Source organism: Rhizopus microsporus (genome assembly GCF_002708625.1).
Source record: "Rhizopus microsporus ATCC 52813 unplaced genomic scaffold scaffold_2, whole genome shotgun sequence".
Lineage (NCBI taxonomy): Eukaryota > Fungi > Mucoromycota > Mucoromycetes > Mucorales > Rhizopodaceae > Rhizopus > Rhizopus microsporus.
Window position 1 is genome coordinate 92,544 of NW_019671917.1, and position 18,430 is coordinate 110,973.

At 37.3% G+C, this 18,430-nt stretch overlaps 10 protein-coding genes across 10 annotated transcripts; 7 read left to right on the forward strand and 3 right to left on the reverse strand.

The window, feature by feature from the left end:
• Window positions 1–1,049: 1,049 nt before the first annotated feature.
• On the reverse strand, window positions 1,050–1,351 carry RHIMIDRAFT_233503 (uncharacterized protein; the record flags this gene model as incomplete). The annotated part of the gene is made up of 2 exons (XM_023607974.1): window positions 1,050–1,178; window positions 1,235–1,351. 2 exons carry the CDS (start codon window positions 1,349–1,351, stop codon window positions 1,050–1,052), a joined length of 246 nt encoding a protein of 81 aa, XP_023469604.1.
• A 1,632-nt stretch (window positions 1,352–2,983) lies between these two features.
• On the forward strand, window positions 2,984–3,572 carry RHIMIDRAFT_54398 (uncharacterized protein; the record flags this gene model as incomplete). Its single annotated transcript, XM_023615385.1, has 1 exon — window positions 2,984–3,572. A coding segment is annotated over one exon (249 nt), but the record flags the coding sequence as incomplete, so codon positions are not given.
• A 479-nt stretch (window positions 3,573–4,051) lies between these two features.
• On the forward strand, window positions 4,052–6,424 carry RHIMIDRAFT_210996 (uncharacterized protein). Its single transcript, XM_023607188.1, has 7 exons — window positions 4,052–4,102; window positions 4,155–4,262; window positions 4,312–4,531; window positions 4,586–4,622; window positions 4,677–4,815; window positions 4,869–5,501; window positions 5,549–6,424. Exons 1-7 carry the CDS (start codon window positions 4,070–4,072, stop codon window positions 6,323–6,325), a joined length of 1,947 nt encoding a protein of 648 aa, XP_023469606.1. The 5' UTR covers window positions 4,052–4,069; the 3' UTR covers window positions 6,326–6,424.
• A 298-nt stretch (window positions 6,425–6,722) lies between these two features.
• Window positions 6,723–8,933, forward strand: RHIMIDRAFT_264437 (uncharacterized protein). Its single transcript, XM_023611754.1, has 6 exons — window positions 6,723–7,219; window positions 7,279–7,287; window positions 7,346–7,572; window positions 7,622–7,862; window positions 7,914–8,156; window positions 8,218–8,933. The coding sequence occupies exons 1-6, from the start codon at window positions 7,189–7,191 to the stop codon at window positions 8,445–8,447; spliced, it is 981 nt and encodes a 326-aa protein (XP_023469607.1). The 5' UTR covers window positions 6,723–7,188; the 3' UTR covers window positions 8,448–8,933.
• RHIMIDRAFT_54446 (uncharacterized protein) lies at window positions 8,435–9,342 on the forward strand. The gene has a single exon (XM_023615386.1). The coding sequence runs from the start codon at window positions 8,529–8,531 to the stop codon at window positions 9,120–9,122; it is 594 nt and encodes a 197-aa protein (XP_023469608.1). The 5' UTR covers window positions 8,435–8,528; the 3' UTR covers window positions 9,123–9,342.
• A 152-nt stretch (window positions 9,343–9,494) lies between these two features.
• RHIMIDRAFT_264450 (MFS general substrate transporter) lies at window positions 9,495–11,114 on the reverse strand. The gene is made up of 5 exons (XM_023611755.1): window positions 10,977–11,114; window positions 10,895–10,908; window positions 10,615–10,843; window positions 10,168–10,566; window positions 9,495–10,088 (listed from the first exon to the last, which is right to left on the reverse strand). The coding sequence occupies exons 1-5, from the start codon at window positions 11,082–11,084 to the stop codon at window positions 9,564–9,566; spliced, it is 1,275 nt and encodes a 424-aa protein (XP_023469609.1). The 5' UTR covers window positions 11,085–11,114; the 3' UTR covers window positions 9,495–9,563.
• Window positions 11,115–11,294: 180 nt separating this feature from the next.
• Window positions 11,295–15,122, reverse strand: RHIMIDRAFT_222334 (uncharacterized protein; the record flags this gene model as incomplete). The annotated part of the gene is made up of 17 exons (XM_023607455.1): window positions 15,109–15,122; window positions 14,847–15,050; window positions 14,691–14,800; window positions 14,530–14,622; window positions 14,412–14,478; window positions 14,196–14,354; window positions 14,056–14,148; window positions 13,849–14,006; window positions 13,673–13,798; window positions 13,518–13,619; window positions 13,228–13,470; window positions 13,001–13,177; window positions 12,835–12,949; window positions 12,620–12,786; window positions 12,297–12,571; window positions 11,840–12,240; window positions 11,295–11,794 (listed from the first exon to the last, which is right to left on the reverse strand). Exons 2-17 carry the CDS (start codon window positions 14,995–14,997, stop codon window positions 11,295–11,297), a joined length of 2,937 nt encoding a protein of 978 aa, XP_023469610.1. The 5' UTR covers window positions 14,998–15,050; window positions 15,109–15,122.
• Window positions 15,084–16,440, forward strand: RHIMIDRAFT_310590 (snare-like protein). The gene is made up of 6 exons (XM_023614674.1): window positions 15,084–15,163; window positions 15,217–15,256; window positions 15,310–15,485; window positions 15,536–15,763; window positions 15,817–16,028; window positions 16,076–16,440. Exons 1-6 carry the CDS (start codon window positions 15,161–15,163, stop codon window positions 16,176–16,178), a joined length of 762 nt encoding a protein of 253 aa, XP_023469611.1. The 5' UTR covers window positions 15,084–15,160; the 3' UTR covers window positions 16,179–16,440.
• Window positions 16,441–16,573: 133 nt separating this feature from the next.
• On the forward strand, window positions 16,574–17,249 carry RHIMIDRAFT_233509 (uncharacterized protein; the record flags this gene model as incomplete). Its single annotated transcript, XM_023607975.1, has 2 exons — window positions 16,574–17,020; window positions 17,070–17,249. 2 exons carry the CDS (start codon window positions 16,574–16,576, stop codon window positions 17,247–17,249), a joined length of 627 nt encoding a protein of 208 aa, XP_023469612.1.
• A 138-nt stretch (window positions 17,250–17,387) lies between these two features.
• Window positions 17,388–18,393, forward strand: RHIMIDRAFT_197186 (alpha/beta-hydrolase; the record flags this gene model as incomplete). Its single annotated transcript, XM_023606179.1, has 3 exons — window positions 17,388–17,518; window positions 17,585–17,672; window positions 17,719–18,393. Coding segments are annotated over 3 exons (894 nt in total), but the record flags the coding sequence as incomplete, so codon positions are not given.
• Window positions 18,394–18,430: the final 37 nt, after the last annotated feature.

Here is an 18,430-nt window from a genome sequence, read left to right on the forward strand (position 1 = left end):
ACTACATGTTCTGATTTTATGGAAAGGCCGAATAAAGAATTTAAACTTTTACAAAGAGACTAAAGAGGGCTATTTCTAATAGTAAGTTAATTTCAACTCCAAGGCAGCCCACCTGTTAATATTACTGTCAAATGGAATAGTGAGCCATATTCTCTTTGTATTTGTTATTACTCTGATAACATTACAACGGTTTCAATACGGCATCTAAATTTGGAAAGCACGGCATTCAGTCTCATTATTTTTTGGAAATACAGTGAAGGTAAAATAACATTATTTATTTACAAAATAGATAGGACATAAGGAGCACGTTATATTTTTATTATATCGTTTTGGCCCTGGCCAGTTCAAGCTGTGAATCAGTATCTAAAAATCCCTCTGGGCTCGAGGGCAAAAATGCTTTGGCTGACAGATTCACGGAACAAGTGTTAAAAACACTGCTATGAAGAATTAAATAACCATTTGATCAGTTTCTGCCTTGGGTCAGGTAGTGATGGTGGCTCTTTTTCATGGTATAGGTAATCAAGCTCATGCAAGGTAGCGCAGATCACGGACCATCTGATAGTTCAAAGCGATCTTGTTTGAAATGAGCGTGGTTTTCGAGTGGGAGGTTTATTTAAAAGGAGGGACAGAAGGTCAGTTATAGGCTTCGTTATTTGTAGACGGTGACGCATGTCGAGGCAATAGATGGCATGCTGTTTTGTAAGAAGCTGTGAGGTGTGTCGAAGGCAGCGAGTAGTGTCATAACTGGGCAACAAACCAAGACGCCACCGTATGCATCGGCTTCTTTCTAGCCCTGTTATGGGTAACCAAAGGATTGGATCCAAAGAGATTGTTGGGCGACACAGCGAGAGCAGATTTGAGTTGCGTGCAGTACGTCGCTGTTCTAAGTTGTCTTGCAGGTATTGCAGATGTATCTTCTTTAATAATCATTTGTCTAGTATATCAGTATATTGCGCACAACGTTTCCACAGTGGCGTTTTTGATAAGTATACCACTGTGAATGACTTGTGGAGAGGCGTATATGTGGAAGTAAGTAAGTCAGAAGCGCATTATCTGGCAATGACAGAGATCGTAAGAGGAATTGAGCTTGTAGTATATGGGCACGCTCTGTCATAGTCGGCAACTTCGTCAGTTGTAGCATTACTTTTATAGAGGATCTGCAAGAACCACCAAATATTCTGCGTAGGCACGTATTTTGAACGTCTTCCAGTTTGTTGAGCAAAAGAGAGCTAACCTTGCTAGTAGCAAGACCATATTCTAATTGAGATTGGACTATTTGTTTGTAAAAACGAGTAGCAAGCAGTCGGCTGAGACCATTAGGGTTAAGTCCAATCATAGCTAATTGATTCATGGTCGCTAGTAATTTGTTTATGTTGTTAGCAAGAAGCTCGAATATATTTAGATAACTTCCAGGACGAAAAGGGATTTCAAGGCAAGAAAAGGAGGTTCTAGTCGGAAGTGGGTCTCCATAAAGGTAGTAATTAAGCGATTGATCTGTAGGGTTTAAAACTACACATTTGCTAGGGTTCCTCGCGTTTGTTATACGGTTAAACAGTTTTATTTATAATTAAAGCCTTAAGTGGACGCACAATAATAATAATATATCTTCTTCGCCTGAGACAGGTCAAAAGAGAATAAAGAAATGGTAACTAAAAAACCCTTATGGGATCAAGGGGAAAAACGTTATGGAAGAAATGATGTTGGACCAAGTGTATTTTACACTAGTGAGGGGGAAGAGAAGGCGGATACTTTTGGTGATGGAGGTAGTCAAGTTCAAAAAGAAAAGTGCAGATAGCTGGCCAACGGATGGTCTATAAGGGAGCGGTTTGAAAGGAGCGTGGTTTCTTCGAAGGTAGCATATTCAAAAGGAAAGATAATGAATCTGAAATTGTTTCGGGCATCATAAGTCGGCGGTGCATCTGGAGGCAGTAGATGGCGTGGGTTTTGGTGAAGGATTGGTAGGGGTACCGAGGACAGGTTTTGTCATGACCACTAGGAAGCCAACCAAGACGCCAGCGTATGCATCGACTTCTCTCAGACCTGGCGTTGGCCAGTTATACACTGATGCCAAGGGTAAAATTCGCGCTTGTCAAATTCTAATGCCACGTTAACCATTGGTCGATTTCGCTTGCTGACAAATTAAATGTCGTATATATAGGAGCTTTGTCGTGTATATGAAGCATGAAAACACCGTTAGCTCTTCTTTTTTTTTTTTTATTTTTTCATTAAAAACCGAGTATTACAATATGTGCTTTCAAATTTCCTATGAAGATGGGCACGGTAATGCAGTTGATGAATACGGTAGACCTGAGCATATGGGCTATATCATTGATGAAGAGCGATATGCTTTAGAAACAGTTAGCTCACACACTCAGTATTTGCATAATCAGCCTCAGGAGAATAATTTCGTTGTAAACCCTATGGCAGATAAAAATGCAGAAGACGACCCAGATGTTTGCATGAAGGAGGCGTCGAGTAAGCGAGTGTACAGTTTGCGCACAACCAGCACACTACTTCGTCTATTTACAGTGTCACTATTTTGCAAATTCACTGTCCGAACAAAAAACGTGATGTCATATTTTGAACAATGGTTGTGCGCGTGGTAGTGCGCCAAGAACTGTCCTTTAAAGTAGTGCACATAATACAATTAAATGGTTGTGCTTGATACATACCCTGACCATTTGGTCGATTTTGCCCAATGCTAGTCTGGATTCTTGAAAATTTCTATTTTCTAAGCTTTGTAAGTAGCTGTTTTCGTTCTAAGCAAAGCATATATAAAGCGGGTTAATGAGTAATGGTGGAGACGCATTAGTAAATTGAAGAGTACCTCTTGACGTGTTTGATATGAATCATTATAACAACTCAAATATAGTCTTACAGTAGAGCATACATTCTACTTTAAATTTCTCTGTTATATCTTATGAGAATAAGAGTACTGATAACAATGGTACATAATCACACTAACAACAATATAAATAGCAGCCATAGATTCTCTACCCAAGTAAACTCTCGCACAAACTTAATAGTATTCAAATTGATTACGTGGGACTGTATAACTGCAAAGGGTTCTGGGTATAGATGCCAGATTTACAATGGTGTTATGGACTCTAAGGTTTATCAACATGTTCTTGGCACTACATACATGGAAACACTGGACTACTGTGGTTTTGGCAAGGCACAAGTTTACCTTCAGCATGACAATGACCCAAAGTACAAGTCAAAGTCAACTTAACAATGGTTAACAGATAACAATATACGACACATTGACGGCTAACCCTCTCAAAGCTCTGGTTTGAACCCAATGGAACACGTTTGGCATCGATTAAAGCTTCGTCTCAGTTCGTACAGTATCCATGTCAGGAATGTCGATGAGCTTTAGGAAAGAGTCAACAGAGAATGGAACAGCTTCGATGGAGGCCTCTGCAGACATTATATTGATGGCATGCCAGCAAGAATGGAGGCTGTTATAAGGGCCAAAGGCGAGCACACGTCGTATTAATAAACATACCATTTTTTTTAATCTTTAATTTTTCGCATACAGAAGACACTCCACACAGGAGTATTCTTTTATATCTCACTTTCTTTCGCTGCCTGCGATACACTCGCAATAACGTACAATTACTATATTGAAAATGTGAAAGTGGCAAAGATGAATACAAGATCCACCAAATATTGATTTGCAAAAGATGTAATATTTTTTGGAATCGTGATATGGCCGCTAAAAATGTTTACCATTGCTGAATCCATATGGAACGGCAGTGATCGCTCTAATGTTTTTCAATGACAAAGCACCACCTCCAATATGGTTGCCGCGTCTCATTCCGATAAGACGATGGCTTAAAGTTACCTGCAGGTAAAAAAAAAAAAAGAAAAAAAAAAAAGAAAAATCTCATTTTCGTTTGTCTGAAGTGCGAACACTGTAGCCTTTACAAGTGAACATTTCATTCTCAGGATGTGACTTTCACCCTTTCTTATAGACGGAGATTAAACTACAGCGAATCAATTGCAGTCTGAAAGAAAATTTATTTGGGTCATCGCTTTTGTTTTTTCTCTTTCTTTCCTTCTAAACATGTATAGACCTCCACCAGGCAATTTCATACCTGTATGTGACATGTTCTATTGATTACAACAAATAAGCTAATATAAAAAAATAGTTTGCACCTAGACCTTCTAATACACCATCACCTGTTAGCAACAGTCCATATATCTCACCTACTGCCTCACCATGGCAAAGACCACCTGCGTTATCCCCTGACCCATCTGTAAGATTGTTTGACGTAATCATATTTGTTTACTTACATTGTATTTTAGACTGTCTGGAGAGAACATCAAACACCCGAAGGTAGAAAATACTGGTACAATAATATAACGAAACAAAGCACTTGGGAAAAGCCCGAGGAATTATTAACACCCGAAGAAAAGGTATTGAAGGCTTCATCTTGGAGGGAATATACGACGCCTGAGGGTAAAAAATATTATAGTAATATAAAAACAAAAGAGACTGTATGGGAAGTACCTCCAGAAATAAAAGGTAAATAAAAGGGATATGCTTATATACATCAACCATACTCAATCCATAAAAAAGAACAATTGGAAAAAGCAAGGAAAATAGCTAATGAAATGTAAGCAAATAAATAAGGGAAAAAAAAAGATAGATTATTCACTCTTTTTTTAAGGAAAAGTATACCAACACCACCAATTATTCCTACCAAATCAACACCGCCACCTGTGGCTCAAACAATAGAACAACCTATCCCTGAATTTGATACAAAAGAAGAGGCTGAAAAGGCATTTTTTGGCTTACTTAGAGAAACAGTGAGATAAATCCTATACATTCTATATCTTGACACTAATTCCTTTCTTATTAGGGAGTAAAATCAAATTGGACTTGGGATCAAGCCATGCGTGCGATTATTACTAAACCACTCTATCGCGCTTTAAAGACAATTGGTGAACGAAAAGCAGCCTTTCAAGCCTATATAGATGCAGAAGCTAAGCGAGAACGTGAAGAAAAGGAAGAATTTGAACGACAACAAAAGGCTAGTTTTATGGATCTACTTATTCGTCACAAGGACATGATTAAACCTTATACACGCTACACTACTTTTGCTAATCTATTTGGCGATGATCCTGTGTTCAACAGCATCAAGAGTGAAAAGCAACGCGAAGCCTACTTTGAGGAATATGTGCAAAATATGCAGCGAGCCGAAAAGGACAAATTACGCGATTTACGAAAGAGTAGCATGGAACAATTCAGCCAATTACTTCGCTCTATTCCTGATATTACCTACCGTACACAATGGAAGGAAGCTCAGATGCTCTACATGGAAAAATTACCAAACAAAGATTTGAAACAAGTGTTTCAAGGTATGGATATGCTGGATTTCTTATCTGTATTTGAGGAATATAATAGATCATTATGGGAGGGACCAATGAATGAATTGAATAAGAAAATGACTCAAAGGAGAAGAAGGGAGCGCAAAGCTCGCGAAGGATACAGAGTATGTTTAAATTAGATATTGATGATACGTTACTCATGCCTTGATAGGAGCTTATGCAAGAATTGGTTGCTAATCATAAAATTAATGTACGTACGATGTGGAAAGATATTTATCCTCTTATCAAAGATGATTCACGGTATCTTGAAGCTGTGGGTCTTCCTGAATCGACTCCTTTAGATATGTTCTGGGATGTCGTTGATGACCTTGATGAGCAGTTGTATCAGCAAAAGAAATTAGTGTACGATGCTTTAAAACGAGCCAATTTTGATGTCACGTTAGAGACATCGTTTGATGATTACTTAAAGACGCTAGATGACACTGTGACGTCTGAAGTAAATCAAGAAAATCTTGTGTTTATCTTTGAACATTTACAGTTAAAAGCTGAACATAGATTGAAAGAAGAAAAGCGAAGACATGAAAAGAGGCAACGTAAACGTATGGACGTACTTCGACACGCACTTAAGAAACTTCAACCGCCTATTCAGCTTGAAGATACCTGGGATAATGTTAAATCAAGGATTGAAGAAATGGAAGAGTATAAAGACTTGGATGATGAAAGCTTGGCTCAAGAAGCATTTGAAAAGTTTATGAAACGACTAAAAGAAAAGAATGAAGAAGAAGACGATGAGGAAGGTATGATAAGAGAAGGTGAAGAAGAAGAAGAATATCACAGTGTTAGTAGCCATCATCGTCGTAAGCGAAGAGATTATAGTGTAAGTGATGGGGAAGAAAGAACAAGGCGTAGAAAAACCAAACATTCGGGTTATGGAAGTAGTACAGAAGAAGGTGAAGCACTCGATGCTTATGTCAAAAAAAGAATGTAGTTTGTTTATGTTTACTATCATTTGAATAAATAAACAAATCTTTAAAAGCACGCTCTGTTCGGAGTTTTATATGAATAAGCAGCCACATTTGACTAGCCAATGAAAAATTTTCATAAAATATGGTATAAAAGTTTAGAAAGCTACTTCTGACGACAGAGCTACTTTTTTCTATTTCTTACTGTTAATTGTAATAGTTTATACTGTTTACAACTTTGCACACATAACTTCTTAATACTGATATTCCACTTTTTTGTGCGTGTGTGCACTGCGTTAACATTACAATATACATATACAGTAACTATATTTTTTATATTTGACGGTAATATTATCTTTTTCTATACACAAATACTGCGGAAGCATACCTCTTCTTTCTCTTTTCTTTATTGCTTTTTTTTGTGTGTCAGTATAGAGGACAAAGAAATTTAAAAGGGGAGGCTCTAGTTTATCTGCTTTCATTGTATTTATATATATCCCTTTTATATTTTCTTAAGATAAAAAGAAGTCTTTAAGGAGATATGTATATCTAACAATTAAGCACTAAAACTAGTGAACGGAAAATACACCAAAATAAACGTAGTAATGTGGATGAGAAAAAAAATTTCCCTCCTTCCTCTCAGTCTCATACAGTGTGCCGGGAGTACTACAGGACGGAGAGCTCTGGCTATAGTCGTTGAAATAGAGTAAATATTTGATCCAATCACGTCACTGCATGGGTATTACAAAGTATGCAGTATAGAGCTGAGGTTGAGATTTCATTATGACAAATTGCATAAAAGAGAGAAAAAAGAAAGGAAGAGGATGCTTTGTTTTGAATGGATTACTGATCTGTTTGTTTTGTCTATGTTAGGAATCATATTTGGAATATGACACATAATAGTAATCAAGCTTATCTTGGTAAACACACGTTTATAAAGCAGTAAATATTGATTTAACTCTTTATTTTTTTTATATAGATTCAGGAGGTAAACATAGTTCATTGTAAACCCTATAGCTATCTTATATCTTTTCCATATGATTCAGATATGTTGAATCTGTATGGCATACAAAATAAAGATGAGTTAAACATGTATCTTCATTTGATCAAGACTGCCTCTCCTTTTGAGTACATGGATTGCCTCCTCAAGACCAACGAACCAAATATATTGAGCACACTTGGTGAAAGTGAAGTAGTGGCTACTGTATTAAAAAATGCTATGGTTGAAGCTGGAAGAACAAATGATTCCGAGCAGATTAGAATTGCTATAAAGGTACACTTTAAAGCAGTGGATAAAACTAACGTACTAATCATCTTAAAAGGCACTAGACACTGTTCCTTTTTCTTCGGAGATATTAAAGAACTTTGGATTAAAAACTACCTTTAGCAATTTTATTAAAGGAATAAAGGGCGATAAAGAAGCATGGCAACATGCACAGAAGCTCAAGTTTAAATGGATGGGATATGATCAGCCATCTAAAGGTACTACCTCATATGATAGCATGTATGCTGCCACCTCTACTGGTTCAATTAATGCGTCGAACGATGATTATGATAAAATGGGTATGCGTAGATTAATGCGTTTTTGTTATCTTTATTAAACTCATATGATAGGCTTATCAACAAATAAGCCAAAGCTAAGACTCGCCATTGATAAGGATCCTCCAAGAAATACGGTCACTAAACCAAAAGCGTTACAAGACACCAATTTTTTTTCAGGGTTATTAAACAATAGCCAGCCAAAAGGTTATAGGATACGTCCTGCTGTACCAAAGCAACCACCTGCTTGGAGTGTTTCTTCACAAGCATCAAGTGGATCTACTGCCTCTCTAATGAATATAAATAATAACATTAATGGTAAAGATGCACACACATATAAAACATATCATGCACTAATCTTGCTTTTCTTCCCCTTTAGCTAATAATAAGTCTAAACCAGTCACTGATTATAAGCAATTGTCTAATGGTACACAAACAATGCAGCCAACAAACAATGATCGTGTTTCACAAAATGCCGCCATTACGTCTACGAAGCCAGCTATAACCAAAGCAAAAAAGAGAGTTCAGTTCTCAAGTGACTTATGTCAAGTCAGAGTGTATCATCCTGATCCAGATGAATGGAGCGCCTTTGTAAGTAAACATAAATAATCCAATTACCTGTTTATACCAATTGATGCCATGATATAGGATGCTTCAATTGATGATATATTCGAAACCTTTCCTTGGCATATGCCTCCAAAGTTAACTTTTGAGACAGTCCCTGAGCCAGTGACAACACGTCAACGCATTGAAACAGACGAAGTTGTATACCATAAAAATCGAGAACGTAGAGTATTAGCTGCAGTGTATATTATGGAAAGTTATATTCCTCCTTCCCCAGCTGAACCTGATGAAGTGCCAAACCCAAATGACAATGTTCCAATCATCCCCACAGATATGGAGGATATTTGTGAATCATCCAGCAATCAACTGCATGTAGAAAAACCAAATAATATACCCCAACAACAGCAACAACAACAATCAGTCTACCAACCAGTCATTCATCAGCAGTACCACCAACAGCCTTCACAAAATCAAGTTTCTCAGCAACCGTATCAGCAGTCATATCAGCAACCGTATCAACAACCGTATCAACAACCGTATCAACAACCGTATCAGCAACAGCCGTATCAGCAACCTACTTATGCTTCCTATAAGCAAAAGCAGCAATCTTCACATGTTTCATATCAGCAACAGCAGCCTGTTCAGCCTAATTTAAATCGTAAACGAGCAGCTGACTCTGAGGACATGATTCAAACCATGTTGGATGCACATCCTTGGTAAAGTTTATAAAGTATTTAAAATAACACACAAGCCTAATTGATCTCATATAGGCTAGCAAATTCTTTAAAGGAATTATCATTTTTACAAGGAGATGGTGAAGTGGAAAAGGTATAAGCTTTGGTGTTTTATTATTTGACCTGAACTAACCAGACTTTCTTTGTAGATGACGCCTTCTAAAAAGCAACGGCAATAGGTCTGTTTTTTATTTTTTATTTTTTATTTTTTTATTTTTGGTTTTGTTTGATTAAAAGTTATGCACATATACAAATATGATTTAGACTTTCACTATCTTTGTGGAAACAAAGCAAGGTGGGAGCCTATGTAATAACAAGTTATTAATATGATTACACAATATGCCATTCATTTTTTATTGCCATGCTGTAAATATACATTTTCTTTTATTTCATTAAAAATACAATTTATATTTATATATTCCATTATCTATACTTTAACCAAAGGGTTCCAACCTGCCCTCATCACACGTAAAACTAGGCAGAACAATCCACCGATGGCCATGAGGAGGCCACCCCAGACAGCAGCATAGGTGTAATTAGGAGGTTGTGATCGATTAATGATGGCCGAAGCAATAGGTGTGCCAAATAAATAACCAAACGTGTTTGTAAAATATAATAGGCCATTGGCTGGAGTAATGTTTTCGTAGCCAGCGACTTGGGGTAATGAGGCAGGAAACAAGGTAAGGTAACCAGCCCCAAAGAAACCGTACAGGACGGCAAAGACCCAAATGGTAGCCTCTGAATGAGCGTTTGTCCAGATACATAGCGAGAAGATACCAGATAAGAACGTACACAAAAATAATACATTTACACGACCAATGCGATCACTAGTGAATCCATTTATCAACTTGGACACTGCGTTAATAGCGGACATAATAGCGGACAGGTTTGTGCCAATCCATGGGTTTAAGTGCAATGAGTTTGCATAGGAAGGTAATAAAAATGATGGTACCTGCATTAAGCGAATCATTAGATCAAAGCTCTTTCTCTTCTCTCTGTAAGAGAGATGTTCTTCACTATTGTATAATTACCAAATAGCCAAACGTGGTAATAAATCCAACCACAAGCAAGATGTCAAACTGAAAGTTTTTCAGTAGCTCTTTCTGTCTCAGTAACATATTCTTCACACTCTTTTCTTCGTCCTTTTGCTTTCTATACGGTGCTCTAACAAAGATTGTTGCTAATACCAAAAAGAAGAATGTGATAAACCCGGAGATGCGAAGAGCCCATCGGTAATCAAGTGCTAAAATGACAGCTTGATTTATATTAGACATGATTAATCCACCTACACCTGATCCACACATAGTTAGACCAATAGCTAATCCTCGACGACTCGAGAACCATTCTTGAGGAGCACTAATACATGGAAACCACACAAATGAAGCACCTAAACCAAACATGACGCCTTGAGTCAGGTACAGATGCCAGATCTATGAACGATGAGTCACTACTACAATGATATCTATGACTAGCTTTACGTCATGACTGATACTAGCCAACATGAGTGCCAAAGGGCATAAGATGGTAGCAATACATAGCATCTTTGTGTATCCCAATTTACAAACTACCCATTCATTGATAGGACCAATGATAAAAAATAGAGCAATACAGATAGACCCAATCCATGAAAGCTTTGTCATTTGGTTGACATATACGTATTGGTTATAATGCCTCAAGAACAAACCCCAAGAGTAATTTACTCCATATCTAATATTATAATAAGTGATTCTACTTTTATAATTCAATTCATTCACTTACATGGCAAACATGCCCTGGAGGAAAACAAGGGAGAGATTATTGTTTTTAATATAAATTTTTAAAAAAAAGTCTTATCACTTACACAAAAACAACCAAATACAACTGACCACGCAGCTTTACCACCATTAGGTGCATCATCTATGCCTACTTCTTCAATTGTTTTCTTATGCTCGCTTGGTTTCTGTTCCATGTCCCCCAAAAAAAAGAGAGAGAAAAAGGAAAGCGAGCTTGATGGGGAGGGGGGAAAGAGGATATCTAAGCAGATCACCAAAAAAAAAAATCAAAGAAGTGTAACATCATTTTGAGTCCCCGGTGATTGGCGATGTATCGCTTGGCTGTACCCCAATCTTATTTTAAAATGAAAGAGATCAAGGTCTCTTTTATTAAAAGATCTTCATGATTAAACGTTAACCTTCCTTGCTAATTCACTCATCATGTCTAATAAATCCTGTATTGTAAACTCCAAATGTACACCAGCATCAGGATAACATTGTCTTATCAAGCTTTCCATTCTTTCATGCTGTTGAATAAATTCCTCTTGAATACCACGCCAAACAACTTGTAGTAGCCCTTCTTCTTCCGAAAAATGCTTATCCACACGCTTATACAATTGTTCCAAAGATTTCTTGATTTCTTTAGGAGGATACATCATGATGACCTTACGTAATTGTGATTTGTTGTAATTCATATGGAATGAGACCTCTTCAGGGGTACTGCTTGTTCGTGTCATTGTCTCGACACCTTCAAAGAATTCTAAAAGTCTTCCAAGTGGTCGACGAATGATGACACGGATATAAGCATTCAGACTATTATCATATTGAGACTTGGCATGCTTGATCCATTTCTCCAAGACATGTAACTTGTTTGTACGCAAGGTGTGGTACATATGGTGCATATTTTCTATTATTTGTTAGTCTTTCTTTATTTTGCTTTTATTCCACTTACCAATATACATTATGGTTGCATTTAATTGCTCTTTGTCATCTCCTGTCTGATCGCTTTCTCGTGCAATACTATCTAAACTTGCCATCATGGTCTGTATTACCTTTTCATACGCTTCATTCACTACAGATCGCGTTGCTGACTCTGGTTGAACGTGAGCAGCTGCAACTTCTAATCGCATAGCAAAGAGAGGGAACGTCCTGAAGAAGCTTAAAACGCCTCTTCGTTTCTTGCTGCTTACTTTTATTTCTTCAATAATTCGTGTTTGGTCGCTGATAAAGCTTTCAAACATACGCATCAGCCGCTGAGACAAGGAAGCACATACTTTTAGAGCAAACTCTTGATCAGAGCCTTCCCATTTTTCTTGTTGATATTCGACAGCAGCTAACATGCTCACAGCCAATCTAGAAAAAAAAAAGGTAAGCAGTTCTTTCTTTAGCTACAATTATGATGTACTTACGTTGGATCAGATTTGACACCATATTCTAAAAGACTAACCATGTTGGGCTCCATTGTTTCGAAAATCACTTCCATCCATGATAAAATCTTTTTTGATATTTTTACATCTCTGATCTTGTCTCGACGACTATACAGGTCTGCCTTGTTTGGTACCTGTGAGTAAACCATACCACGTTCCAAGAATGATCGTGTAGTCGCCAGTTCAAACAGGTCACTCATGTAGTTCTGTTCTCTACAAATAAGCATAATAGCTTGATTCATCATTTGTCCAAAAGCCTATATATATGATTTGTATACTGGATTCCAAGTATTACGTGAATTTACCTCATCTGCAGCCTTCTCATCTTCGTCAATGCTAGATCGATTACTTGATGCGCCATCCGTAGAACCACGCAACATATGACGATACCGGTGTGGCTTCAAGTTTTCGGTACCTAATGTAGGTGCATACGCTAATGCACGAGCAGGACGAGATTCCTCAGGTTTAAATACTATACAAATATGAGTGACATGATATATTTTCTGTTTGTTCTACTTACAGTACTCGAGCTCATCGACATCCCTTTTTCTTAATGTTGTATAAAAACCACGTATGGTCTCAATCAGTTCTCGTATATCGCGTTCATATAATGGCGCTACTGCTTGAGCATAGCACTAGAAAGTAAAATGAGTATAAAGAAATCATTAATCTCTTCTTTATCTCACTCGTTGTAGTTCATTATACATCCTTGGCTCCATTTCCTTTTCCCAAAGGTTGAAGCCTTGGAACTTTATCAAGTGATTTTCTATTGTTTCATGAGGTTGTGTAGTAATTGATAGTGTTTGGTTTTTCCTGTTCCCTGTAGGTGAGGATTTTATTCTCTTTTCTTGATATAATCTGGCCTATTTTTAAAGGGTTTAATTAAGTTGGTACAGTTATATTTGCTATTTACCTGTTGTTCAAATTGATCCTTTAAAAACTTGAAAACTCGTTCACTAAACCGATTTCCATGCACGTTATATGCCTCTAATCGTTCTTGTACAGCAGCCAAGTCTTGTAATCCATCAGGTAGCTTTGTCTTTAATATCTTTTGTAGTGTCTCTGCTGATTCTTGAATGCGAATCACATCATCAGTTGTATCCATTGGATCAAATTGCAAGCTATCCAAACATCGTTTGGGTATAGAAATAGCATTCTATTATTATGCATAAGTATAAGCATAACACAGTAATGAATACTTACAAGTAAGTTATCAAGCTCGGACATGAGTGCCAGCTGATTTGTGTTCAATATTTGAAGTGCTCTATTTTGTATTTCGATTTCACGTATATCATCTCCCATACTCTATGTATATTTGTATTAATAGTATGCTCAGCAATGTATAGCATGTATAATACATTAAGCTCTGCAGCATAAAGCGATAACCAGCTTTCCATTCTATCTAGTTCAGCTAATGATTTGTCGATATGATCCACAATAGATCTTACTCTCTCATCGGATTGTATGACAGCATGAACATTGGCCTATACGTAATATTACAAGGTACTCTACAGACAGTATCATTAAGACTTACAGCTTCTAGCGCATGTAATTCACCCAACAGTTGTTTTTCAAGCACTGCCGCATTTCCATTTGCTTTCCAATTGAAATCTATCAATAATTCCTCTACATTCATCAAGAAAGCACGTTCAGCTAGTTTATTCTGGATCTCTTCTGCCTTTTTTTGTCTCTCTATCATCTTGTTAGCTTTCTTCTTCTTCTTTTATATAAATGGCTCTACCCTTTTCTTCTTGAGCTTTTTTCTCTCTCTTTTCTCGTTCTCGTTTTGCTTCTCTTGCTCGACGTTCATCATTTACTCTCGATTCGTGCGTCTCTATTAATAAAATTAATATTATTTTCATGCTTTTACATCTTGTGTACCTGTAATAGATGCAGAAACAGGGGAAGTAACTGTAGGGGTTATTGGTGAAGATATCTTTGGCATAGGCGAAATAGGCGTTTCAACTAGATGGCTGGTGCTGGCTGTAGGTGAAGTAGAGGGTTCATCGTTTAATGTAGGTGCAGCAGGATCAGCCAAAACTTTTCTTTGCATATTAAATTTTCTTGAATCTAATGATAACATATATATCAACTTACATCGCAGGATACGTGATTCATCAATATTGACAAGTTTCGGCATACGACTGGCATAGCGTCTACAGAACTGTCTCGTGGTTTAATATACAAGAAAATAAAGATACTAAACAAACTTTACATCTATTAAAAAGGCCAAAAATATCATCTTATCTTTGCTCTTTTCAACCGCCCACAGATATACTTTGTTGAGTGTGATGGAGAATTGATGAGCCTATTTTTTATATGTGTGTGTTATTGTGAGAAGGCTCAATATGACTGTAACTGCTTTTGGTTTTTTACATCGACAATCTGAATTTGTTTAATGTCATCTAGTGCCCATACTTTTCCAATACTAAATGCCCCGTTCTGGTTTCTTTTTACTTTTGATAGTCGTATTGTATTCCTTTTTTCTAAAACACAGTGAATAAGAGACACATGTATTCAAACCAAACTTACGTGATAAGCATAAATATCGAGGTGTTCCTTTAATGTCTTTACTTGTCTCAGAGGACTGAATATCTTTATATGTTTTAACATGGATAATCAGCTTCTCTGATGACCCTGGAGGAAATAAACTTGTTATAAGTGCTTGTCTTATGCCGTCCATATGAGAAGAGAGAAAGGAGGAAGAGATGGATTTACAATTTTGGATTCAAACGCCTATTGAATTCATCATTCATACTGTGACTTTGGCTCCCCTTTTATGTCGACACCCAACTGTCTATGTGTGTTCTTTAGATATTGGCTATCTTTTCTCGTGTTCTATAAAGATGGTAATAAGAGAAGAAATAAAAGGAAAAATTCAGAATTCATTGAAGTGTTATAGGTTGTTTTGGCTGCAGCAGTTGTTACAAAAAGTGGAAAACGTAAAGTTATTATATAGACAACATCTGTCCTTATTTAACTCATCTTACAATAGCTGTTATTTCTCGTCAATTTCGCCAGATGCCACGTTCACGCATTGAGGGACTATTAGCATCCTTTCCCAAACTAACAAGCACAGGACAACAGCATACTATTGCTGAAAATGAACACGTTCGTTTTGTTTATCAGCCATTGGATGAATTGTTTATTGTATTGATTACCAACCGTCAGGTAAATAATGACTATCATCTTTATATTGTAGCTCATTTCTTTCTTTGAAGTCAAATATTTTGCAAGATATTGAATCGCTTCACTTGTTTGCTCGAGTTGTTACTGACATTTGTCGTTCGTTTGATGAAGCCGATATATTCCGCAATGCCTTTGAATTATTGTGTGCCTTTGATGAAATCATATCTGTTGGATATAGAGAAAACGTAAACTTGTTCCAAGTAAAGAGTTCTATTGAAATGGAAAGCCATGAAGAAAGAATTCAAGAAATTATTGCCAAAGTAAGTTAACATATGGCTATAGAACCATTTTAACCATGTGTGCGCGCGCGTAGAATAAGGAAGCAGAAGCTAAGGAAGAGCTCAAGAGGAGGGCTAAACAGTTTGAATTGCAAAGAAAAGAAGCTCAAAAGAGAGGACAAGAGTTTATGCAGGGAAATTACAAGTCAGGCAACAGTGGTTTCGGCGGAGGCTTCAGTGGTCAGTTCTCTTCTTCTTCTTCATTTGAAACAACAACATCTGTTAGTGTTGTAAAAGAGAGCTACAGGTAATAATGATATATAAATGAAGTAGAGAAAATTAATGATTATATAGTCCTGTGGAAAGCAATGTGGATACACCTACTTCAAAACCAAAAGGTATGCAATTGGGTCGTAAGCCTAAGGCTGCCAATCTTTTTGAAGCTATAAATGAATAAAAAAAGAGATTTTATTAAGTTTTAATGCATGCAAAGTATCATGATCTCTGCCTCAACATCGCTTCAAGAGACAATATCCTGAATCATCGGCCTAGCATTTGCAAAGTTCTTTTCGAACCGAAAGGCCCACAATTCATTCGCTCATCAAATAGCTCTTAATGTGTAAACTGGGGTTCAGCTTTCTCAGCTATATTCTGATATGGTCTAGGCAAACTGGAGTACAGGCGTCATGTGTGCTCTCTTTCTCTCTCGCGGCTAGATGGCATTTTTCTTCCCTAAGAAAACCGCTGATTGAATATGTGGTAAGCTTTTTGAAGTCAGCCACAAAACATCACATATTTCAAATGCACCCTTCTTCATTCTAGAATTTATTTCTTACTGCGAAAAGTAAAAATATGCCACATAACAATAACAGCAGTAATCAAAATGAGGATTTCGAAGCATTTGAGAGTATGATCAATTCTATGATGCAAGGAGCATTTTCAACGTTATTCAGAGATATGAGTCATCGTCTATTTGAACCAGTGACTACAATCATAGACGGAAACCATACTCAAATAAATAGCCAACCTATATTGGATGATTATGAAGGAAGTGACTTTAGAAGACTAGTTAGGAAATCAAAGCAGAATAGAAGAGCTGAAGAAATAGTAAGGGAAGAACGGGAAGAGAATGAAGCACAACCAGCTGTCAGTTATAATGCTATACCACCAGCAGTGGGTGCTGTCACTTCTGCATTATCCAACACAATTGGAAGTGTATTTAAGCATGTATTTAGATATCCAGACAACAGTAATAACAATGCTATTGTTCCAAGCAATAATAGTAATGCAAATAACGAAGTAAATGCTAGTTTACGTTAGTTTATCATCAACTCATCCCTTTTGATAGATAACTCAACAGCCTTCAGGCATTCAATGGTCTTATAGTTCTACTCGGACAACATCTCAGCCTGATGGCACCCAAATAACAATAACAACACGAAAATCAAACGGAATAAGTGAAACAACGAAGCGGGTTCATTTCCCGGATGGACACGTAGAAGAGACGAAAGAAATAAACCATATCTAATTTTAAGTTACCGCCATTAGCATTTGGTAAGCATAAAACCCATTAAGGGAAGAATGATTATTCCGCAGTTTTGTTTTATATGAATATAAATGCGTTACGTCAATCTTTTCTTTCTTTCTTTCTTCCATTGATCAAAACATGTTTGACCATAACAATCCTGCTTCTTATAATCATCAATACTGTCAAGTCAATGGTATTCGTCTACATTATGTTGACCAAAATCCTACCTCAGATAAGCCTTTATTATTAATTCATGGATGGCCAGACCTGTAAGTCATTAATTATATGAAATTGAGCTATGCGTGTATAACATCAATCATTACTTTACAATTTAGCTGGATTGCCTGGAGAGAACAAATCCCTTTCCTCGTCACCCTCGGCTATCGTGTCATTGTTCCTAGTCTTCGTGGTTTCGGTGAATCCGTAAGTTGATATGTCAGTTTTTCTTTTTATCTAATCCCTTTGTTAGGACGCTCCCGAGGATCCAGCAGAGTATGGTTTTGGCGTAGTCAGCAAGGATTTGGCCGGCCTTCTGGACCATCTTCAAATACCCACTGTTACTGTCATTGGTCACGATTGGGGAGGAGCTGTCACTTGGCGCTTCGGCCAATTCTATCCCGAACGCGTCAAAGCACTTGCTAGTTTCTGTACACCCTATGTTCCTCCTGCACAACATCCTACTACCTTGGAAGAGATCGTAAAGACTTTCCCAAACTTTAAATATCAACTCTATTTGGTCACACCTGAGGCTGAGCAAGATATAAACAACAACGTTGCCAAATTCTTTCGCCGTGTCTTCCGTCCCATCGGTGACATGAAAGAACCATTGACTGATCCCGTTAAAGGAACACTAGCCGAAGGACGCGAAGATAGACCTCGACATGAAAAGATCCCCGAAACTGTCATGAATTACTATGTTGAACAATACAAGAAGCGTGGTGCTCGTGGTGGATTGAACTGGTATAAGCAAACTCATAACAACTATGTACAATGCAAAGGGTTAGACCCTATTATCCGCAAGCCTGCTATGATGGTTATGGCCGAAAAGGACGCTGCTTTGCCTCCCTCCATGGCCTCCAGAATGCCTGAATTCATTCCTGGTATTGAAATGCACCTTGTCAGTGACTCTGGTCACTGGATTCTTTGGGAAAAACCAGAAGAATGTAATCAACTCTTAAAGA